Raw genomic sequence first — 25,917 nt, forward strand, 5'->3', positions numbered from 1 at the left:
AATGATTAGTTTTGATTCTTTTGAACATAAAATATGGGAAATCTTATGAACACAGCAGTAGTTTTGAAGTATGGTCAAAGAGGGCAAGAGTGATAAGTAGGTCTTTGGCAGAAGTAGCAAGCTTTATTAGTGGATTCTTCCTTCAAGCGCCAGATTTACTGTTGAGGGAATACAAATTAAACCCCAATTCTTTAACAAGAGGCCATCAATTATTTGCAACAGATCATGAATATACCCTTTTCTTATGTGCATTAATTTCTTTGTGGTGTTGTATTATCAGAAAGGATTACTCAATATGACAATGATGTCCCCTTGGAATACAAAGGACAATGCCATTCCAATTCATTCACACCCATCACATGAAAGGTTGGAGAGAGAGAGAGAGAGTAACAGTTGAGACCTGAGAATAGTTCAACTTTCTAATCCAACAGTGATGTATAGCATAATGAGTATCAATTACGATATATATTTTTTAATATAATCACTTATTATAGGTTTGACAGAATGAATCTTAGTTTTTAGATATAAAAAAACACTATTATATCTTGTCAAGCCAAAGGTTTATCATTTGTATATTTGTTGGCTAAAAGCTTCACTTCAACCCAATATCTCAACTCATATATATATATCCATGATACTATTGGTGTTTTACTGATATATAATATTATTACCAGATAATTTCATGATTTTAGCTGTTCTTTGGACTTATGATCGATCATGTACATGCAGGTAATTAAGATGCATGGGTACTAATTATATAATATAAACAATGCCACAAATGATTAACGAAATTCCTTAAAGACTAACTAACATGGTCATTATGTCGTAATTAATTCTGAAAGTGTTACTGAAAATCTATAGATATAGGAAGATGAAAGTAGATTAACCTTTTTAGGTAGAATTATAGAATATAACCTCGATCGTAAAGAAACTATGAAGCTGTTCAGATTTTTAGTTAAGCTATTGTTGTTTTGGTAAATTTTCCTTTTCACATTCTACATGGAGGGAAAAAAGAGTTAGTTCCTTTATTAAATTATCCAAATCACTTTATTCTTTATTATCTTTGCCTTTATTCCGCACCCCCACATTTAAAAGCTTTATCCCTCTTTACATTTTTTGTTTTTATCTACGTTGTCTCTTCTTCTAGTAATTCTAGGACTACTACTTTTCCTTTGTTGCTTTTCTCCCTTTTTTTTCTTTTTCAAGTTTCACGTAACTATATATCTTTTTGTTTAATTATACGACAAAAAAATATATTACCATGTATATAATATATAGCTTGAAAATCAGAAACTTCTTTTTTTTTTTGGCGATTTTTAGATTTTAATCTAATATATAATTGAAGTACTTCTAAGGATAGATTTTACAAAGTGCCCTAAAATAAACTGATTTTACAGCATACTTTTTCCTGCATAAATTTATATTTTTTAAAAGGATTATTGTAAAAACAGTTCATGCATGAATTAAAATTAATTTATCCTTTTAGCAGGTAATGATAATATCTTTAGTCTCTGAAATTGAGAGAGAGAGAGAGAGAGAGAGAGAGAGATAATTATGGTACTGTGGACTGTGGTGAAGGGGCCACAAGAATAAATGGTGTTGATGACACATGACACACCATTGATCACAATTTTCAAGATGTTTCAGAGCTCAAAATTTTCTTCCATCCTTTAGCTAAAGCACACAAGCATCCATCCGTCCATCCATCCCAATCACTGCAAAATCCAACCCCATTTTTCTTTATTTCTTGGACTCACAGAAAGTACTTCAGAGTTGTATGAAAAAATTAAGGTGTAATGCGGATAAATAGGGGCACCATTGTCCCACTTTGTAATAAAATGGCATGATATATACATTATTTAGGGCTTTAAATGCTAATTACCTACTTATATTTCCGATTTTTTTTATTATTTTTGTGCAATAGCTTAATTATTCTGTCATAAATCACTATCACAAAATCAGGCCGGATCGTGTGTAATATTAGCTTCAGCTTCATATTGTATGTAATACAGACAGTTAATGTAAGAGAGTAAACAAGCCCTGCACCAGTCGAGCGGGCAGATAATTGCACCATATTCAAATCTCACAAGAAAACCGAATTTTAAAGTACGTTTATTAAATACAAGCAGTCATGTAATTATAATTAAGATGCATTAATCATTTAATTGCATAGTTAAGCCGGGAGTTGCATGTACGTGCATTCCTTATTAAGAGAAACAACATTCAAACAAGAGACATGAAAAATCATCCTCTAAGTCTAGGAGCAGCCATTGGCCTCATCATCATTGTCTTCACTCAAAATTTGGCCTGCGATCGAGCTAGGTTGGAGTATAAACTAGTCCTTCTAGCTAGGCCGACAGTACTTGTTAACGTCAACAACAATTGAACGTACATATAGCCTCCAACCTTGTTGAATCAGAAATATATATATATATAATTTTATTTATAGCACCAACCCTCTCCTAGGAGGATCACATATTGTTTAATTTGTACTTTTAACTTTTAATTAACCCAAGAAAAACAAAAAAAAAAAAACAAACAAACAAACAAACCCTCCTCAAATCATAAACCGTTGTTTGATAACACTATTTCTTTCTCCCTTTTGTTTTCTATTCTTTTAGCGAACTACGTTCAAATACACAAATTAAAATATTAAAAGTTATTTTTATTTTTATATCACGTCATAATATTTTTTCAAACAAAAAATAAAAGACACTAACAAATTAAACGGAGCCAAAGATGAAGCTGCGCAAATCTAGAAACAATTAATTACAAAAAAAAGCTTGATATATATATAAAAAAAAATTAAGTTTGTGATGAGTTTAGGAAAAGTAATAGGTAGGAATAACACAGGTGACTAGGTGAGCATGTGATTGAAGACATTATTTAACTTCCTTTTCCTCTCCCTTTTTATCAACCAAGCAAAGAGATCGACGAAGAGATATATATCATATCATAAAGATTCATTGATTCTAATATTCGCTAACATTTTTCTCTCAAGAGCAGTCGACCTTTCGCTGTACTAAAAGCAAATTATATTCTTGGTCAACTAAATTTTTATCCTCAAAATAATCAACAAGCTGTCCCAAGCTTACATTTTGCTTTTGAAGACACCAACTTTCTTCTAATAATCACCAACCTCTTTCTTATAGGTGCCTTGTCTTAGGAAACCGACCATAACTTCCTTTGATCAGATTCCAATCATTCTCCATTTACAATAAAATACGTAGTTCAATCAACTTTTTGCACTCCCTTTCGATTCTATATATCTTAGAGTTGCTCCTCATGATCAAGACAACAAAAGAGTATAATTACTATTTTTCCACTACTTATAATTAATAAACATGCACATAAGATAATAATTAAGCTTTCTTTTTTGATAATAGCAGCTACTTAAAACAAAAGAAGCTTTGGCTTTTGTTAGAGATGGAGGCACTCAATGATCAACATATATGTTGTACATTATGCAGTGGAAATGAAATGAAACAGTAACAGCTAGCAAAGGGTGACCACCACCAATTACGATTTTGTATCATTCTTGCTAAATTCATACTCATGTTGGAATGTTGCCACCTTTTCTCCCACTGTCCCTCTCTCTTATGCCCTCTTTTTACTTTTTATAAGGCAGAGAGGATCATTTTTTTTTTCTTCTAAAAGTGTGTAGCAGCTCTTGATCATCAAGGTTTTTGGTTCCTTGAGCTTCAAATGTTCTGAATATAGCCATTTCTTTTCTTACAATTTTGGGATCTGAAACTGGCACACCATCCCACATGCTGCATTCCCATTTCCCACTCATGATGTTTAGATGATTAATTTGCTTGTTTCTTTCTTCTTCTTCTTCTTTTTCTTTTCCTTATATATATAAAGTCTTGTTTTCTCAAAATTCATACAAATAATTATGCATATTTTTAGTGCTTCTGTGAATAATATGTAATGCACATAAAAATATTTACATGCAGCAATTAATGCTTTAATTAATATGGTCATATATACCCTCAACATTTTGGCCATCGACAAACATAAATGAACAACAACGAAACAAAAGTAATGTTACTCTTCATGTTGATTTTATACCGGTTAACGTAACGTATATTAAGTTGCTTCGATCCTTTTTGTTTTTTTAAAGTAAATGACATAAAGAGCCACTTAAAATACATGACGTCAACCAGTATGATATATGTGTACGTAAAGAATAATATTATTCACGAAACAAGTGATAATATATATATATATATATATATATATATATATATATATATATATATATATATATATATATATATTTGAGGTTTCTTAATTGTGGCATATATATTTTGTAGGGTACGTTTGGGCATGGGTGTTTGGGGTGGAATATTAATGCAGTGATTTGGACATGCATTAGATGGGGGAAGTGCTTTCTGTCTTTGGGCCCCTCCCCTGCTTTAAATTTTGAAAATGCAAAGCAAATGGGTAGCCGTTGGGAACATTCCATCACTTTTAAAATTTTGTCTGGAGTTAGAACATAGAACATTATAAGGTTAGGAACCCAACATTCTCTCCTTGGGCATGGCATGGCATAAGATTAAAGCAAGGGAAGTGAGAAAAAGAAAAGACTGCCTTTCCTTTTACACAATCCGTTAGTATCCATTGCCTCCCCCTCCCCTACCCCACCACCACCACCACCACCTTCCTTCTAATGTATGATCCATAATATTGTGATAAGAAAATTTCGATAAAGGAGAAAAAAGCAATTTGCTTTCAATTCCTGACATTCTTCTTCACGCCTACTTTATTTTGTCGTATGAATATTCTTTTCTTATGTTTAAGATTTCCTTATTGTATTAATATATATCAGATTGTTTTACCCTTTTATTTTTATTTTATTTATTCTCTCTCTCTCTCTCTTCTTGGTTTTTTTTTTTTCATTCGATTAGGAAAAAATGAGATATGTAGGGTCCTTCCGACTCTTGATCGATCCAAATGGAAGAGATCGAGAACGTGAGGCCAATTAAAGATGTTTCCAAACATAAGGTGAGAAGCAGCTCACTTACCTAACAAATGTGCTCTAAAGTTAGCACTATTTCAAACTTTCAAATCTTTCCGGCCAACTTAATTTGAAGAAAACGAAAATAAAAAATGTAAATCAGAGATTATATATGCTAAAGAAGTTCCAATCAGAAGAAGAAAAAAAGGATTGGGGATGTTGATGGCTAGAATGATAATAAGAGCATCTCCTTCAATTAAAAAGGAATTACATCCACAAGAAGCAGCAAGCAGTACTGCTGCGTGGGCTTCACCAATTAATGGAGGCATCTCAAGTAGGAAAGACGCCCGTTGACACAGCTTCGATCAATAATATTGCCATGATCAGCATCACTGAGCATGTACAGTAACTGCTACAGCAAATTCAGGTCTAAATGTGGCTACATCAAAGTTAGCCTTTAGAGTGCTAGCAGGCTAGGGGGGGACGGATGGAAGAATTTGGAGAAGAACTTTATATATCATGCCCACAAGTGAGCTCTAGATCTATATAGGAAAAGTGAAATGAATTAAGAATTGCCACTCTAGATATAATCATCCAGGAAAAATATATACTAATAACATTTGTGTTATTCCCTCTAAAATGGCTAGCTAAATATATAATACTTAATTGAAACTCTCTTTAGAATCGCTTATAAAACTCAGTCTCACCTAGCTATTAAGAACAAATACGAGACTTTCACATTCATAAGCTCATATCGGTGTACTTTTCATATTTCATTTTCCAGCAAATATCATATGATCATTTGGATTTTTTGCATATTCAATCTGCATTCTTTTTCTCTCCTTTTCTTTTCTGAGGAATTGAAATAGAATTCAAGAATCTGCATTCACAGTAACACGACGATTGCATTTTCTTATCTAAATAAATTGACAAGCAAGGATCACGTATGAGAGAGAGAGAAGTTGGCCAATTGTTTGGGTTGGGAACATTGACTGTGTTGATATAATAGGGGGACCATACAGCTCATAACCCAATGCTTTAATAATCTCATCTTCATCGATATATATCCAATCCAATAAATTAAATAAATATGACAAGTGTGATGATATATATGAGCTCATTAATTAATAAAAGATTTATCTTTTATCTTTTCCTTCAAAAAATAAATAAATAAATAAATATTGAAGTGGGGAATATTACTTTGCTTCTCTTTTTTTTTCTTAATTAACCATTTGTTTAGATTTATAATTTCAATACGTTCGATTTAAAAATAGCAAAATCTTAAAACGTACGATTTTTAAAACCGCGATTTTTAAATTAAACTTAATTAAGCATTTGAAAAAATTGCAGTTTAACCTTTAAAATCGTACGTTTTTAACGACGCACTCTTACCTACGATTTGAAAACGCTAATTTTTCTACGTTTTCAAATTACAATTTTTAAAAATTACTCTCAAATGATACATAATCTACGATTTAGTTTAGAATCGTACTTGTGGTCTGCAAAATCGCAGTCCAAACGCACACTTAATGTCTCAAGTCACATCTCCCTCGCCTCCAACACGCCCATAGTAAAAGAGAAATGGGATAATAGTGCAAAACTGTTCGGTTCGATGTTACATTGTTCTCCTCATGTTCGATCTAGTCCTTTTCAATTACAATTCAAAGAAATGATGTTTGATTTCGATTATCCGAAAAGATTGATCTCATATGTGTTGTGAAATATGGGATCACAACTTTTCCTTTGGGTATATTATAATCTTAATTCTGTTAATTAACCAAGAAATTAAATGGCATTACTATTAATGTTGTTCATTTTGTTATTGTTATTGTGATTATTATTAATTTTGACAAATAACACCAACATATAGACAGAAAAAACTAACCATTTGGTGACAAATCACACCAAGATATATAAATTTGCACCCTTATTATTCAATGGTGTTTTGGAACATGGAATATATGTTTGCCTTTAATTGCATGACAATTGACATGTGTCTTTCTTTGTGTCTGTTTGTTTCCGTACGTGTTCGGGTGAGTGTGTGTATATTTGGTTGTTGCTAGTGGCTGCCGACGCAAAATGCAATATATGATGCATGACTGATCAAGCTAGTTATGATGATTAAAGAGGTAGGGAGAAGATAGTATAGATTGAGGATATTAATTGCATGTGCTTGATCCAAGAGTTAGACAAAAGACACTAAGGTCGCATGCTTATTGCTTAAACCCCCACATAAACAGTCCAAAAGCGAAGGGCTTGTTTGAGAACGCATTTTTGGGCGTATGTTTTACTTTTTACGGTCCCAAAAGGCAAAATACACTTGTGTTTGCTAATGTTTCTCTATTCTTTTACTTTTACCTATACATATCTTTTCACTCAAGTTTTCAGAAGATGTACGTTGACAATGGCACGTAAAATTCTTGTGGAAAGAGAAATAAACATAGGTATACATTGATGCCTCGAAAAGAAAGAAAGTGGGGAGCCATTTTTTTCATTGGGTATGTGGCTACAAACCTAAGTTTTTAGGTATTGCAAGTCAAAGAACACTAAAAACCCAAATTCAAATTGAGAAACAAAAAATTTCACGAAAGACGCATTTTCGAACAAGTCCATTCTCATCTTTTGTTGGTGGAGTCATCCCCTAATTCTCCGTTTTGCTTTTCTTTTTACAGTTCTCCACATCTCACTATTTTGTCTCACACTCTAATTCCAATTTTATTTCTTATTTCCATTCAAGTTATGATGTAAAATACCACATTTTTATTTTACAATTATTTCCCAATGATCCAATCAACCATTGGACCTTATTTATTTTTTAACAAAGACTAATCCAAACATTGGTTAAGACTGTCACGTCAATATTGTTAAACAATTATGAGATAAAAAAAAAGTGATTTATAACATTACTTTTTCCCTTCTTTTACAAATGTAGGTTCCGAATTACATGTATATGTCTCTTTTTCGATAATCGATCTTTGCAATCGTATTGCACCATAAGTTTTGTGAGTGCACTTATGAGGTTTGTATCTCACATTAATTGGTAAAGTATAAAGAAAATATGTAATTAATATACATATTAATTACTGTCCTAATTAATATGTATATTAACTTATTGACTCCCTTGTTCCTAACAATAAGTGTACACATACACATTTGTCTTTATGGTTTAACATTTTTTTCTCTCAACTCGATAGGCTAGATTTGCACATCATCCCTAGAACATTAAATTCCTAAATTTGTGTTCAAAACCCAAGCCAAAAATGAAAAAAAAAAAAAAAAAAAAAAAAAAAAAAAAAAAAGAGAGAGAGAAAGAAAGAAATTAAAACAAGAAACAATTATATATATATAAAATAAAATAAAAAGAATTGGTGGTTGTTTATTTGGGAAGAAGGACATCAGCCATGGCAGTGTTGCAGGGGGGAGATCGAGGGATCGGATTACTACCCCTTGTAAATATATGCATCTTTTCCTCATGTGGGTAAGCTCCTACGACCTCTGCCATTGAAGAAGGGAAAGTACACGGACGCGCCAAAAAGGCCTTTATGGGCCAATCATATTGCGCGTGGGCTAGCTTGTCGGCCAGGTGTAAATCCCAATATTGCATGACAACGATGTTACCATGTCCATCATATTATAATATGGGTGGATTTTTTTATTTTGCATTTGTTTTGGGGTAAAGTTGTTAATTGGAATAGATGTGGGGTGTAATAAGAAAACCCTGAAAGAAATGAACAAGTGGCCTGTCTTCACTGTTCACCCACATGATCAGCGATGGAATTTAGGTTTTCAAGGTAGAGGAAACTGACCTTTCTGAACCCATCCACAGCCTAAACACTGCTCTCGATCTCTGCAACGTACACCGCCCCCCTGATAACTTTGCACACACTTGTTGTTTCTGTTGAAGTTGGGCATTAAGATTGAAAAGTTATCCAGAATGAATAGATTCAACGTCCAGAGCCTGCACACACACAAATTCAAATTCCAATGTGTGGAACTGGAAGGCTTCAGAAACCATCAAAATCACCACCATTTAAATCACTACGAAACTCAATTTCTTTATAAAATAAAATAAAAATAAAAATAAATTAAATACTCTCTCATAAAATTTGTTTACATATATATAATGGGACGTTGAAATGAATTACCATAAATGCAATGCAGGGAAAATGAAGATATAAATGGTCTGGTCTCACCGCTCACGTGTACCAAATGCCAAATGCCAAATGCCAAATGCCAATGGGGCCTGCCTATATGGTGACGTGTTGTGAGGCTCAGAAAATCTTTAAGGTTGTTGATTAGGATTTGTCATGGGCCCAAATGGCACTACGCCCTTGCTATGCTATGCTATCTCCATCTCTTTTCACTCTACTTGAGGGAGAGGCTCACTATGAATTAGAAATCTGGCTGCTGCCCGCCATTAAAAGAACAGCAGATGATTCCTTGTCCCTTGTTGGCACAACAACCCAACTCAATTAGACACTTCAGGTGAATTGGTAACATCAACCTATCTAGTTTGCCCTTAAGAGAGAAGGCTGCTAATTAAGGATAGAGATCCCCGGCAGTTTTACTCTCCAAATCGATAAAATTTGAACAATAAATGTGAGAAAGCTTTTAAAAAACTCACCTGCCGCAAACAAGTTTCAAACAATCCACCTACCTGTTAGTGCAAGTAAGCCTTATAAAGACTCACATTTTCTAATCGAATTACTAGCAATTCGGATAAAAAATTGTTGAAGAAACGGATCCGGTTGTAGAACCCACGTACTTCAAGTAGCTTAGAGTGTCGAACCACCTACCCAGAACAGAACAGATACGCCCGCAACGAGAGCTCGGATCTAGTAACTTGCCCAATGAAAATAAATTCAGCCCTATTATTATCCTTTGTTGGGTCAGTTAATAGTTTTACAACCCCCCCTCCCCCCCCTCCCCCCCCACCCCTTTTTATGGGTTATTGGACTTGTTCCAGTTTGGCTGATAAGAATCCCATCTTTTCCTTAATGTCTGAAGCTTTTTACTCTAGTTGAAGGTTCCTTCAAGAACTTTGTTCCCGTAGCCTTGGACGGGGGCCGGAACAACACTTTCAGCACTTGCTAGTACAATTTAGCGACTGCATAAAGTAGAAAAATTGTTAACAAAGCAAAACCTGTGAAATTCCAAACCACATTTTTGCTCTGTTATGTATACAGAATTGTCATTCACCCAGAACAGAACATTAGTTTTTCATAAACATTTTTCTGAACTCATCATTGGACTTCGGCTTTTCATCTCCCTCCTCAGTCTTGGGTTTATTTGCAGTCCAACCAAGTGCTCTAACATTTCTGGGCACTGCAAATGTGTTCTTCCCCTTAATCTGAACATCGTCACCTCCACGCTTACGAGCAGCAGATTGTGAAGCATGAGTTGGCCCCTTGGAGGTTTCAACAGATTCATTAGAGGCAGATCCCCCACCAGCAGCATGCACTGCCAATTTAACTTCAGAAGTGTGAAAAAGATTACACAAAGGAGCAGGACCAATTGCATAGAAGGGAAAAACATCAGGACCCCTAAATACAGTACACCAACGAGGATTGAAAGCTTTAATGAAAAGCAGAACAATAATCAGAACATGAAAACAACTTGGAAAAAAAAGAAGATAAAAAGTCCAGTGAAATTCAGAGATGCAAACATATTCACTAAACATTTGGTATGTGCAATAAGCCACACGTAACAATTATTTATGTAAGTTGACAGAAGTGAAACTGTTTTTAAGAATTGGAACCTGAGTTTGACATCAAACAACAAAAGCAAAAACGAATAACTATAGCATATCAAAGCAAAAATACATGCATGCAATACACAAAACGTTTTTTAATTGTTTTGAGACTTGGGAGGTACTTATGCCTACTGTTTCTTGGTGGAAAACAGTGTGGTTTTCTAAAGCTATTCCTAGACACTCATTCATCCTTTGGCTTGCTTTTCGGGATGTTCTCCCAACTAAGGCAAGAATGAGTATGTGGGGTTATGGGGAAAATGTTCTCTGCCCTTTCTGCTATGGTTGCATAGAAAGCAGGGACCACTTAATTTTTCTCTTGTAGTTTCAGTCGTAGAATTTGGAAGATATTGCTGTCTGCCTGTCTTATTAGTGATCCAAGGCAGGAGTGGGATGATGTAGTTGAGTGGGGCTCTGCTGCTCTCAAGGGAAAAAGTCTCTGGACCACCTTATGCAGACTTTGTTTTGCAGCTGCTGTCTACCACATCTGGAGGCAGAAAAACGATTTACTTCATGGGAATATTCCTAGGACTGAGGAGCAATTTTTTTTTTTTTTTTTTAATAAGAGGACCGAGGAGCAAATTGTAGCTCACATTCGTTGGGAAGTGAAGACTAAGATCATGGCTAGTTGCAGAATCTTGGATATGGCTTCTAATCAGAGGCTAATTCAGGAGTGGAATTTCTGAATGTTGTAGTGTGCTTTGTTTAGATGTATCTGTTTCTGGTTTATTTGGTTTATATTTGTTTTGTTTCCTGCTGGTTAGGCAGGTCTTCCCCTTGTAAGGGGTTTGTATCCAGTTTTTTACTGGAGGGATTGTTTTGAGATGAGTTTGGTATAAAAAGGCTTTAGTTCATCCAAAAAAACACAAAACGTTTTGTACTGAAGAACAACAAACTGCGTGACTACAAAAATTGGCAGAAAGGCATGCAAGCACTGCCATACACTAGACATTTTTAAACTATGATAAGGGAAAATTAATTCCGCAACCGCAACTAAAGAAATTGGCACAAAGTATTTCAAGCATTACCACACACTCAGGTGCGCGCACACAAGCATGCTTGCCCTGATGTGTGCACACAGTAAATAAACAATATAAATGCATCAACCTACCATGTTCCATTTGGTTATCACGGCCAGAAGAATCTTTTCTGCTTTTGTTTGGATTTGACCGAGCAATGCTCAACTTCTTTCCAAGTAACATCTGTTTGCTCTTTGCTACAGCTAAAGCAAGGTGTGCATCATCTGAGAAATCCACATATGCTAGTCCCTTCACAAGTCAATTTATGGAAAAATTTAAACATCACAATGCAATGTTGTCGACACAAGTCAAAACCAAAGCATGTTAAAAGAGCAACCACCATTAGAGAGACCTTTACCCAATCTTCTTATACAAGTATATTAAGCTTAATATTCTGCATGGACGATTAGCTTGATTTCAATTACCACAAATTTAAATGGCAATATAGTTTTAATAGTATTCATCTAAAAAAATGTGTGTGTATATATATATATATATATATATAAAATTTTAATAGGGCACTTCACTTTTTTGTCATATGGAAATGTTCAATAAATCTTGACCATCTGGTTCCAACCCTCAGCTATGTTACCCATTAAAACTGAACCAAACACAGTGTCTCACTACGGATACCCAGTCAAAGTTTAATTCCAATAAAGCATGATTTGTCGTATTATTTACAACACTACTAAGAATCATCAACCCTAGGTGCAGTGCAGAGATCACACTATTATAGATACACAAAGGAGCATAGATAAGAGAAACTACTGTAAATGGCCCAAAAACCACACCAAAAACTTAGGACAACATGAGTTTCATGAAGCTTGATAGCATGGCAAGCCATCTGTGTAAAATGCATTTGAATGAGATGAATGCCATTAGTCAGTCTCTCTATTGAACATATTACTACTTCTATCCACGTTATTTTAAGTGTCTCTCAACCTCTTTTCACTCTATCAACCTAAATAGATTACTCTTTCTCACCAATACATTAACGGGTCCCCATTGCACATGGCCAAACAATTTTAAATGGTTCTCCCACATCTTTTCCTCAACATGAATCACTTCTATCTTTGAATGGCTTACTTTATTCCTTATCTTATCTTCCTAGTATTCACATTCAACCATCTTAACATTATCATTTGAACATATTGCTTCTTTACTTTCAAATATTCCCATATCCTAGCGCATAGCTGATCTTATTGTAGTCAAATAAAACTTTCCCTTTAATCAGTATTATAAGATCAATAATACCCGACTTACTGCTCCACTTATCCACCCTACTCTTATTTCCAGAGTTACATCCTCCTCAATCTTTCTATCCTTACAAATTATTAGTCAAAGAGGGTGAAAATGATGACTCCTTGGTACCTCTTTTGACCATCAAGTTTTACCATCTGTCTCATCTAAGATTGTATTTTTACTATATTTGCACTCCATATACCAAGTTTTAATCATTCTTAGTGTAAAACCTTTAGAATATAAAGTATCCCTCCAAACTTTCAACTTAGGGTCAAGTCCCGCTTCAGTCTCATCAACTAATAAGCATCATTCTCTGTAGCATATGCAATGGGAACCTCATTCTCTATTGATTGAGTAGGGCAAATCATAACCAATGCAAAGGGATAAAAACTTAATGCTAATCCTAGATGTAAAACTACTATGATAGGAAACTTGCTTGTGATACCTCTGCAACCAAAAGCACTAGAATGAAGTGTGTATTTGAAGGTTAAAGCACATAACGTAATCAAAGGAAACAAAGATAGAAGGATGAGGAACAGAGACCCTTGATTTTCCAGTAAACTTGTCAAGTAGTATTCGAATATCCTGTACTCCACCCACATCACTGAAGAAATTACGTATGTCTTCATAATTTGCCTGCAAATTTGTAACATCAATATAATAAATTCAAGAGTCTACTCCAAGATGAGAAGAAACAGAGGGGAGAAACGTTTCTACTTGCCTTAAGGTTCAGGTTTGATATAAATGCAGTGCACTGGTCCTTGTATACTTTAGTTTTCGCAGTGGTAGTATCTTTCATCTGTTGTTCCTTTCTTCTATTTTCTTTATCAACATTTGCATTGATCTCTTCCCCTTTGTTTGGCACAACTAAGTTTGACTCTTGGGGTTTATCTTTCCCATATACTTTCTTTGGATTTTTAGCGTTATCTTTTTGGCGCTTTGCCATAGACTGTTCTTGATTTAAGTCTGAAACTGGCTTTCTCTTTTCACGAGGATTCTTCTTAAAGGGATTTTCCCTCTCGTCTGTTGATTTAGATTCCTGCTGTAACCTAAAGAACTGTAGCTCTTCCAGGCGAGGGGCAACCTAAGCAAGCAAAAGAGAGAAAATTGTAAGCAAGAAGAGTGTAGAGATAAATATACAATCAACATCAATAACGGATTAATATATTGATTCACTGCTTCAGTTTGAGTGAAACAGATTTCTGAATTATCAAGAAGATCAACAGGATTCCATTTGCTTTTGGTACTTGGTCAAGTCCATTTGAGATATTGCCCAACTTCAAAGGAACCTACACACAAAACTGGATCCATTTTGCAAAACATGCCTGTCCAAAAGAAGAAAATATAACCAAGGGAATAGAGAAACCTCACGATGCAACCAGCAGAGGTCAAAAAGGTTTTGTTTGATGATGAAAGGATCAAAAAGTTATGGTTTATTAAAGATAACCTCGACATCCATGATTGAAAACTGCAGCACATTATTCTACATATTTGGATTTCACTAAACCATTCATATGTATCACTTACAAAATACAAACATGGTGCTAATTTTGTATATAAACAATCAAATTGAAACTGCAGAAGAAAGGAATTTACCTTTTGTACAGCATGGTCAAAATCTTCCAGACTACCGAACTCCCTCTCAAAGCGTAACCAAGAATGGCATATGTCCTGAATCATTCTGTTTTTTAGGAAGGGAAGATATCATCTAGTCCAAAATATATTACATGGCAAGTGAACTAAACCTCTATAGAGCTCATAAGAAAGGAAACAGTATTGACTTATTAAAGTAGTGAGACCATTCATGGAAATTTAAGTTGGAACAAATACAATGAATGATGAAAGCAAAGCAAATCAAGCTAAAAAAGGCGGGTATGAAAGCAACAATATTGCCTTATCAAAGTGGTAAGACCATTCATGGAATTTTGAGTCAGAATAAATAGAGAGTTGGCAAAAAACTGCAGTGGAAGATGAAAACAAGCCAGTCAAGCTAAAGGCAGATATGAAAGGAACCAACCACCTCCATCAAGTTAAAAACCTAACTCATACACAAGTTATAGGAAGAAAAAAAAAGATCGCCTTGGGTACAACCCCCCAAAAGCAAAGTTTTACTTTAAAATTTCTTCTAACCCTTTAGGATATTTTATTAAATCACCACTTATCCTAAAAACTTAAGCTGATAGAAAGATGTAAATTTAATCATTTAATCAATATTTTATCAATCCCCCTCACGTGTGGACTCAAAACTCTTTTTTAATAGATGAAGCCCAACACGTGAAATATTTAATTGAAATGGGAAGTAAATGAAGGAGACAGGATTTGAACTTAAGACCTCTGCTCTGATACCAAGTATAAAAGAGAGAACGATAGAGGGAAGAAGAAATTTTTATTTAGTTATTTTGTCTCATACGATTACATAGGTTTAAATAGAAGAAACCTACAGAAAATATGGAAAGAAATAAAGACTATTACAATCAGAATAACTTAAGGAGAATAAAATCATAGTATGTAGGTAGTTTCCATCTTCAACAGTAAGGCATTTATTTTTTTTTATTTTTTATTCTGTTCTTTTGCTCACTATTCCACTTAATGGGAGAGACTATGGGCTCGTTTGAGTGTGATTTTTTTGAAAAATATTCAAAATTGAGAATACCAAGAGAATTTGTTTTTTGAAATTATGTTTGAATGGTTTAGAAAACCTGAGATAAAATTTGAAAAAGTTTAATAAAATCTGAGTAGAATTTGAATTCTAAAATACAGTATTTGAAAAGTACTTGTCACCCAAACATGCCCTATAATTCCACTACTAGGTTAAAATTATTTGACTCAATCTTGTCCCTAGACCTTGTTGTAGAAAACAATCCATTGTCTAACTTTGCACCTCACCCCAGCCTAGTTTCCATCAATTAATATACTTTTCAACAAATAAAAAACACCCATAGATTACTTGTGTGTCACCATTAAACAAATGAATATGGTATGTTAAACACCTGTGACTGCTATACATGCAGATCCCTATTCAAATAGAGGAACTAGAAAACAAACTACTAAATAAAAGGTGATGCAAAAGGTTTCATAAAAGAAATAGAAAATCAGTTATACCTCTGAACCAATCCCAGGGAATCTTTTACTGTAGCATCTCTTATAGATGGACCTAGCTTCATTTATATGGCCCAATTCAATTTCCATTGCTATATAACTTTGCCAGGCTTCCAACATTGAACCACTGTGAAAACAAGCAGCAAGTTGATGGCAAATTTTGAGAAGTGACAGAAAGTAAAACAACAAAGGTTCTCATGTTCTATATATGGCAGGAAAAAGATATAGTCAAACCAGATCTTAAGCAAACTCTCCCAAACTCCACGAGCTGCAACCAAATCTTTTCCCAGATTTATCTCTAAACGGGCCCAATAACTATGTAAACGCACCAAACCCTCTGTATTCTTCAAGTGCTGCGACAAGTAATCCGACGCGCTCTGCAAGTAATAAAATTAGAAGAATTGAAGGCAGTGTCAATAAAAGAATCAACATACATTTTTACTTTCCAAAATAACAAAAAAAACATAAACACACAAAAAAAAAAAAAAAGATAAACATAACTAAAGATTTCAGTTCTCAAAGTATCCAAGTGTATGTCAAAGTTTTATAAAGTTCAAAACAGCCAAACTTTTGTCACTTAACCCACAGAACCCAATGAGGACCAAAAGCCCAAACGAGCAGATGCACAAACAAGTATTCCCCAAAATCAATTTGGTGACCACCTCCTAATCATAAATCATATACATCAGGTAGTATCTATTAGATGAAGATCCTTAAGTGCATCCCCCCTCATATGTGGTGGCAAGTAAATAAATTACACAAACATAAAATGAAAAAAGAAGAGAAAATTAGTGTACAAGTACTGAAAAAAAAAATTATTGTACAAGTAATCCTAGTGGCTCTCTGAGTGAAAACATAAAATCTAAAGGAGAGGAAAAAAAAATTGAAAGAAAGAAAGAAAAAGAATTAAGAGAAGAAAAGAGACTTCTTCATAATCATTTAAAATGAAAAGATCAGAAAAAAACTATTTGGTTCATTAACTAGTAACTTAATGCTTAGTTATCCGGGGTTACACGTTTGGTCATAACATATGCCTCCGGTTTGGAAAAAATAATTTTTTTGTTTTTTTATAAGTAAATGCAAGTTATTAAAAAGTGCAAAAAGCACAACCCAAGAAACATGAACGCTAGAAATATTAAATTCAAAGGCAACTGTCCATAAGTGAAGAGTCTTGAAGGAAAAATCCTTTAGTTCCACCATCATGTGTTTACAATCTTCAAACACCGATTATTTTTTTCCCTCCAAAGACACCACAGAAGGCATGACGGAACCATCTCCCACATAGCAACATTCCAAAGCGGCAAAGCCTACCAAATTGCTCTTTCCAGCAAACAAAAAAGCCTACTACTCGACTAGGCATAACCCAAGCCAATTATACAAGGTTGAAAATGGTATTCTAAAGGGCACTAGCCATCTCACAACGTAGTAAAAGGTAGTCCATTGACTCCCCGCTCTTTTTAGACATACAACACCAATCAACCAGAATGATATGCCGCTTTCTAAGATTAACTATTGTTAGAATCTTTCCCTGAGGCAACCAACTATGCAAAGAACACCACTCTCAAAGGGGCCTTATTTTATATTTTATTTTTGGAGAAAATAAAATAAAATAGAATAATAGATTAAGTCAACTTTTGCAACTTCTTCAATTAATTAGCACGAATTATCTCTAAAAAATCAAATCAATTATGCACAAATAAAGATATCCATAATTTAATTCAGATAGTTTACTTAAGTTGAGGCATACAAATTGATTCAGACACACACACGCACACGCACATAGATTTGAATTCGAACAACACCCTACTTCATTATGCCCAGCCCCAACTCAATAGACCAAGAGAAACCAACTGGGTCACAAAAGGCAAGTAGAACTCACAACCTTCCTTTACTTATAAATCTTATCTTATTCATAACAGATAGCAAATAATTTCATCTCCCTTAAAAATTTAATAAATATACTTGAAATTTAGATCTGCCCAGCTACATTAATGATGAAAGAAGAAAAGACATTTAAGGAAGCCAAGCACTGCAGAAATTTTTTAATATATAATTGATGCATAAGGCATGCTTCATATCTATTCAGGAAGCTTCAAAGTAATACTTAACCAGAGGTAAAAAGAATTTAAGGGCCAAAAAAAAAAACCTGAAAGGTTTCCCTTATTATTGAATAATTCAAGACATCCTCTGCTTCACCAGTAAGTGAGAATCTTCGTCTTAAGCCATCTCCTCGAGTGAGGAATAAATCCAGGTACTGAAATAACAAGGTCCAGTAATCAAAGGTAGTCCACACAGATGTATGCATGTATGTATGTGTTTACGTACAAATCCAAGCACAACAAATTACAAGAAAATGTTGAAATTAACCCATAAAAAGTAATTAAGAGATTATGCACACCTCCTCAACGGTTGAAAAGGTGCATTGCAGCGACTTTTCAAAGACCTGAAATCAATGAGCAAATGAACTAAGACTTTCTTATCCCCAATAAACAAAATCACCTGAATAACTTGGAAGTAAGACGTGGAAACTCTACATTGGTTAGGGGGCATAATGAACTTTGGGTACTGCAATTTTTAAAACCTCCTGATTAAGAAAAAAAATGCCTTCCATAATATTTATGCCATTAGACAATATTTCTTTTCATAAAATGGCTAACGTAATTCAGGCTTGGAAAGACAAATGCAACTTTGCACATAAAGTTGCAGTTGTCTCTTAATCAGCAGTGGCATATTTTTCTTACTAACCATGTTATGAAACAAAGTTTGACTACACTACTTGTTAATCATTAAACTTCAAAAAAATAAAATGAACTCCAATCAAAGAACAATTGCTCCAATGAAAATGTACCAACTGAAACATACAGCAGATAGTTCTTTCTCAGAAGCACGGCCACGTTCTAAGCAGAGCAAATATCGAACCCAAAGATCCCCAACCCAGGGACAATTCTTCGTGGCCCTTGAATAAACCTCTCTAACAATATTTCCTACCTGAAGAAAAAGAAATACATGAGGACTTGGACTGCAAATAACTGTCCTCTGGAAAGCATATGATATTAACAAAGTTAGAGGGAAAACCTTCAAGGTTTTGTCCAAATAACGAGTATAATCAAGCCAAAGGTCACTTGCTATAGGAAAGTCAGCAATAGCACGTTCATACAGAATTTGTACCCGGGCTGGATCTCCAGAAGACTGTTCAAATTTCAAGTAGATCTGCAAAATCGTGTTTTTAGAACTCCTGGAGTCATGGAGGGGGGGGAAAAAATCAGATGAACAAATGATACTTCACCACCCAAAAAAAAAAAAGTTTTAAAAAGATATTTTTTAAGGGTACTTAAAGCAATGGAAAGACTGCAGAGAAAAGATTCAGTAAAATATAATTTCTACACTAAATAGTACTTTATTACAAGTACTATTTAGTTTTGAATGCTGGTTTTGAATGCTATATACCTTGAATTGTTGGAGTCTCTCTGCCTCAGATATATCCTGCCTTGAAATCTGTTCTTCAAGATTAACTCGAGCATTATACCCCTCCAAGGCTCTCTGGTAAGCTGAGGCAACTTGAGAAGAAATGCCATCCAGATCACCAGATTCAACGTCAAGAACATTTCCTTGTTCCATCTCCCAAGCCTTATAAGCCTTAAGTGTTGACCTCATGTTAACAAGAGGCACAGACAACTGACGGTGGAATATAGTTCGTACGCGTTGAATCTGCTTTTCTTTTGCCTGCAACATAAGAAAAGTCTCTTACACAAAGATCTTGCAGGGAAAAAAAATGTAATTCCTTGCAATACAGCAGATTTTCATCCAACGTCATAGAATTTCCTGATCAAATAATAAAACAACTAGGAAGTGATAAGTACATCTATCGAATGATAATAGTCTTTTTTTTTTTTTTTTTTAAAAAAAAAAAAAAAAAAAAAAAAGACTATTATCATTTAAGCAATAAGCTCGAATCAGTCAAAATCTTCTTAATGTACAATTCTTTTTTCTTTCTTTTTTTTTTCTTTTTTTTTTTGGATGATGAGGAATCCCTTCAAGGTTAAGTCACTTTGTGTACCCACCCCTGTCGATAAAACCTCGGACCCGTGCACAACGCCCCCTCCACACGGATTGGGTAATACTCCGGCGTCGCCGGTAGGGCCAGCCCCAAGGAATTATTTGCACCCAAGGAGATTCAAACCTTAAACCTAATGAGAATGCCACCAAGACCAAGGCCCTTAGCACTTGAGCCAATCCCTTGGGGTTACAATTCTCCGAAAATATTGCAACAACTCAAGTAAATGGAGTAGGAACATAAAAGCACAGCCACTTATGTAAACCAAGAAAGTGACATAACTTAGATACTGGAGATAACACAGGATTCATTTCCAACAAGAAAGAGCAACTCATTTATAGTATGAAATACACCTACTGTCCCATGTATTCAACCGCTTGAGGCAGGAAGACATGGTTCCAATAGAAACCATTCTTTTCAAAAGAAACCAGAACTAGAAAAACTTTGTGTGTTTGTGATGGAGCTAGTTTAAAGTCTATGGAAAATGTCAGGTTTAAGTCATTGTATATAGTTGTGGGGAGCCCACGCGATCCTTTCCACCCAAGATTGTCCTGAATCCTCATGTGCCTTCAAAAATAGGTGTCGTCTACCAGCAACACTAATTAAAATCCTGACTATATCAAATCTCCAAAAGTGGTTAGTTTTACAATAGTGCAAGATGTACAAAGAGTGATGGCCAAGAGGAAAACATTTCACAACTTGGCATCTTTAAGGTTTTTTTTTTTCATTAAAAGAAAAATAAATAAATAAATAAAAAATTGTATGGTCAGATTGAATGTAAGGGTCCATGATAAGCAAGGTGCGTGATAGAGAACAAAGGAAACATGATGCAGGATACACCATGAAGCCCCACAATAATCCATTCTATCACCCCTTGATAACCACTCTATTTGCCTCAATACTACTGACGCAGTCACAAAATTTAGATTCCCTGCAATAAATCCTCCTCCAAATTATTCTAAAGTCCTTCAAAGTTTATTATTCTAAAACTTGTCAACTGATAAACATCAATTCCTGCTTCTAATTTCTATTTATTTCATAAGAAAATGAAAGGTCCTAGTTTTTAAAATCAAAATAAGCATATTGTGATCACCAATTTCTCCTTCAAAGATCATAGCAACTTATCAATAGACTGTAATGCCCTTGAAACTCTCAATATACTTGATCAAATCCTATTAGTAGCCTAGAACCAAAGTTCTATAATGACGCATAAAATTGGTTCAGAATTTAATGTTTGGCTTCCAAAGAAGGTATTTCTTCTTCAGCTATGTAATGGCTGTGGCATCAGCAAATAGCATCAGGTTTTTTCTCCCCTTTCTATAAGCAAGGATAGCACTTAAAACACAAATTGTACAATGAGCACATGAGCAGAAAGGCTAGAGACATTGCCACTTAGATATTGAACAGCATAATTAAGACATTCATGGAGAATTTTGTATTTGAATAAGAATATAAAGCAACAACATAAGACAGGTTTCTGAACAAGTTCTGACCTGAGTGTCAGACTGATCAATATTTTGAAATATAGTTTGCTCAAATTCCCTGTATGCTTCCCATAGTTTAATGCCTTCAGCAACATGCAAACCAGCTGCTGTAAGAGCACGCTCAAATAGATTTCTTGCCTTTGAAACACCATCATGCAAACATTCACGTACCATTTGATCATGCTCGAGTACAAAATTCAAGTAGTCACACCATAGAGGGACAGACTGTGTCAGAAAACATGATAGTCAATTGACTCACTCCTTTAAGCAATACCTTGATGTCATGGGTACAAAATATGAGGTTAATAATTCTCCCAGGATTTCACCTTCAGCATCTTGGGGAACTGGCAAAGCATTACAAGAATTTGACTGCCACAAGAGAATCATTCCTCTAAATGTTCACATATAAATTTTCGATTTAATTTCTCTACATTAAGAATTGGAAGAGACTAGAATGTTATTCGAATTTATTTAGTTCAAACACTGATGTGCTAAAATCCTAAAACAAGGATAGGAAAATTTCACCTTCAAAATGGCACACAACTACATGGCCACGAGCAAGTTAAAGGAATCAAACTACAAACATAGATTGATATTATAATGTGAACCTCGCTATCATGTTCTTGTCACTTCAGCTAATCATTTTTTTGTTCTTTTTTACACTCCTTTCATAGAAATGTGAACAAGTTTTCAAATCATATGGTTCAGGAATAAGAATACAAGAGTTTTGAGAAAGACAATTAACTCTCCACAAAACAATTTTCAAGCCGTCAAAGCAACATCAAAACGTGCTATTTGTCCCGGGGGGGGGGGGGGGGGGGGGGGGGAGGTGAATTATTGCCATATGTCCTGATATAATGCCTCACAGTAAAAGAAAGAAAATAGACGGCAACTCTTGTGATTCAATTTTTAAACATTGCATGTCCTTATCAGAAATGAGGCCAGTATGCTCTTAACCTATGAATCGTGAAGAACCAACGAAAAAAAAACCCAAATTCTGTTAGTAAGATCCAGAACAAACCAGATAATCGAATACTCCTCGCTCATAAAGCTTCTCAATTGCAGGAACAGCCTCAGGCCTGCAAATTCATGGTGAAAAATAGCAACAAATTAAACCAATAATCACAAAAGATAACAAAAGGCTTATGAGACTGCCAATAAGAAGGAAACTCAATTTTATCCAAATTCTTAATTGCCGTTCACCTAAGACCATATGTGATTGTAAAAAATACATATAGCCCAAAACACAAAATACACAGAAAACTTAAAACCCAGTGTTTGATACTCCATTTGGTTATATTTTCCTCACTTCTTCCCATAAGAGCAAAACCATGGACCAAGCGAAAATGTAATTCCCGAAAGCAAAAGTAGTTCCCAAAGGAAAATAGAAATGAAAAGGATGATACCCGGTGCCAAGAGAAGCTTCATCTTTGGCCCATTCCTGCCACATGGCAGGTGTCAGTGGAAAGAGCTCACTCATAGCTTCCCTTGCCTGTCTCAGTTTCTCTATGTCGCCCATTTTCCGCAGAAGCCTCACGTACTGAGGAAAAACAAAAAGACCATAATTATGAGACTACATATACATCATTTTATTTTCTTGGGATTTCTTAGCAAGCAAACAGAGTGAATACCTGGACATGAGTGTCATAGTTGGAAGGGTTGGACGAAAGCTCCGCCTCCAAGGTCTGCAACTGGAGGTTCTGCTGAGCTTCGTCTTCGGAGTCGGACTCGGGATCGGAATCGGAGCCATCAGAACCGGGAGAGCTAGGAGGGTTTTGGGCAGCGTCCGGCATGTATTGGTCTCCGTTGTCAACGTTTTCTTCTTCTTCAGAAGTTGATGGCTTTGATTTGGGTTGTTCTTCTAGGGTTGGGGTTTCCTCCATCGGAACTACGCCACAGTCTCTCTCTCTCGCTCTCTCTTCGCTCTGCTTCGCTTGGAATTGGAATAAAGAAAGAGATCAGACGTTTTCGCGGAAGACCCATGTGCATCTTCTAGGGGTAGTCTGGGTTTTTCACCTGCTCTTTTGGGATAATAAAGAAATGCACTTATGTTCCGTTTGTTTCTGCGTAAAATAATTTCGGCATTTTCCTGTGTTTGGTAGGAGCGAAATAATAGTCAACCGGAAAATGATTTCTGTTTGACCAAAAATGCTTAGTAAATTTCGGAAAGTGAAAAGCGTAAATCGTTTTCCGAAGACGCTAGACGCGGTCGATCTATTTTAAACGGCACAGTCGACCTTGACGTTCAAGCAGCCAACCACCATTGAAATATTGCCTATATCGGAATCCGACAACATCCGGTTAATGTCGCCGGAATCTGGCGACGGAATCCGGCCACCTTCGCCGGAATCCGGTCAGCCAGATTCCGGCGACTAATCTGACCGGAATCCGGCCACTTTCGCCTGAATCCGGCTATCCCAGATTCCGACGAAACTGTCCGGATTCCGGCCTTTATCTCGAATTCTGGCTGTATTAGCCGGAATCAAGTAAAATTATTAGAATCTTGTCAGTCAGGGACCGAATCTCGTCATCGATGATTTTTATATTATTTTATATTAATATTTATATGTTTTGAATAAAAATTAATTTTTATAGGTTAATATGATTGAATGAAAATATGAAAAATATTTGTGATATTCTGTACGCGCCAAACACTGAAAAATGATTTCGACGAAAAATATTTTTCCAGAAAAATGACTTCCCTGAAACCATTTTACGTCGAAACAAACGGATAATTGAATTTAATCCAGTCGAGCCGAATTGAATTTAAAAACTTTAAGACTGGCTCGTTTATGAGTCGAGCTTAAATAGTCGAGTTTGAATTCGAGCAGAGCTATAAAATGCGTGTTCGAGTTTGACTTGTTTAAAACTCAGACGAGCTCGAATACATTGAGAATAGGCTTAACAATTTTTGACACGACATGGGAATCCGGCACAAACATGACACGAAAAAATAGGGTTTGGCTTTATCGGGTTCAGATCTAATCGAGTCGATTATGACCCAATTTTTATTCCTTTTTTTTTTAACGTCACTTTTGCCAATCTTTTGGTCCAAGGCAAAACCCTACCCGCGTAACCCGCATCACTTTACTTTTTAATGTTTTCACTTCACCATCTTCACGCCGCATGCCTCCCCTCCTTGGCTCCTTTCACACTTTCAGTCTTCCACCATCACTTTTCTCTTCACTTCACTGTCTTTACTCTTCACAAGCATAGCCGCACAGCTGCATAGCTTCACCTTCGGATCGGACGTACTCACGGCTTCACGCGCCCTTCACTTCCGAGTTCATTATTCACACTCACGGCTTCACGCCGTCTGAGGTTCAGTGGCTCAGTGCTATGTCTTTTCGAGTTTTCGGTTTGCGAACTTGGGAGCCCTAGATTTGGCGCTTGTTGGTTGTGAACACAGTTTCCTGTGTGATATGGGTTTGCAAACCATGGCTGGATTGTGTTGTTTGGGTCTTTTCTTTTCTCCTGTGATTGCAGTGCGGATTGAGGTTGTGGGGTGGGCATGGGTTTATTGGGTTCGTATCGTGTTCAGGTTACAAGTTTTGACCCAATTATTAATTGGGTTGGATTCGTGTTGAACCCGATTGTGTAATCGGGTCAGTCGAGTCGACACGAACCCGACCCGTATACCCGAATTGCCAAGCCTAGTTGAGAATGACATTTGAGCCAAGTCAAGCCAGATTACTCAACAAGCTAGACTCAACTAGAGCTCAAGGTAAGCTTTAAATTTTTTTAATATTTGATCAAAACGGAATTCAAGCCCGAGTTTATGAGCAATCTCCATATTAACTATTAATAGCTTAATATGTTAGTTTAACATATTAAATACTATGGGTAATTAAATTTTCCCTCCATCAACTATCAATCATTGTCAATATGTTCCCATGAACAAACATTTCGATCAAAAAAGAGTATCTAACTACCATCTTCACATACTTTGGCCCCTTCCGTCAGGGAATCCCGTTAACTTTGATAGAATATGCCATTTTTTAGCGTTAATTTTAATTTAAAGACCAAAATGCCATCCATAGTAATTAATAAAAAAATAAAAAATAAAAATAAACCTACCAGCAGCCACCCTCTTGGGTGGAGGGGGTGGCGCGCAAACCACCCGTAGAGGTGGCCGGAGCCACCTTTAGGGGTTGCTCGCAAGCCACCCGGCCACCTCAGAGGGTGGCGGCACTTTAGTGTTTTTTTTATTTTTTTATTTTTTTGTTTAAGATGAGAGCATTTAGGTCATTTTTTAAATTAAATTAGGGCATTTAAGTATTTGCATGAATTAGACTAACGGAATGGGC

The 25,917-nt window shown here is 35.5% G+C and overlaps 1 protein-coding gene across 3 annotated transcripts; it reads right to left on the reverse strand.

Moving 5' to 3' along the window:
• Positions 1-9,951: 9,951 nt before the first annotated feature.
• Positions 9,952-23,586, reverse strand: LOC133881712 (uncharacterized). 3 transcript variants are annotated; one of them, XM_062320719.1, is made up of 16 exons: positions 23,242-23,586; positions 23,017-23,150; positions 22,632-22,689; positions 21,620-21,835; positions 19,520-19,795; positions 19,148-19,282; positions 18,935-19,060; positions 18,471-18,515; positions 18,219-18,326; positions 16,307-16,449; positions 16,076-16,199; positions 14,570-14,644; positions 13,695-14,057; positions 13,517-13,609; positions 11,824-11,980; positions 9,952-10,506 (listed from the first exon to the last, which is right to left on the reverse strand). In XM_062320719.1, exons 1-16 carry the CDS (start codon positions 23,491-23,493, stop codon positions 10,184-10,186), a joined length of 2,628 nt encoding a protein of 875 aa, XP_062176703.1. In that variant the 5' UTR covers positions 23,494-23,586; the 3' UTR covers positions 9,952-10,183. The 3 variants fall into 3 exon arrangements, with proteins under 3 accessions (XP_062176703.1, XP_062176704.1, XP_062176705.1); XM_062320720.1 differs by having other exon boundaries at positions 9,952-10,435; positions 23,242-23,585; XM_062320721.1 differs by having other exon boundaries at positions 9,952-10,423; positions 23,242-23,584.
• Between the last annotated feature and the right edge of the window lie 2,331 nt (positions 23,587-25,917).

The sequence above is a fragment of the Alnus glutinosa genome, chromosome 11, assembly GCF_958979055.1.
Source record: "Alnus glutinosa chromosome 11, dhAlnGlut1.1, whole genome shotgun sequence".
Classification (NCBI taxonomy): Eukaryota; Viridiplantae; Streptophyta; class Magnoliopsida; order Fagales; family Betulaceae; genus Alnus; species Alnus glutinosa.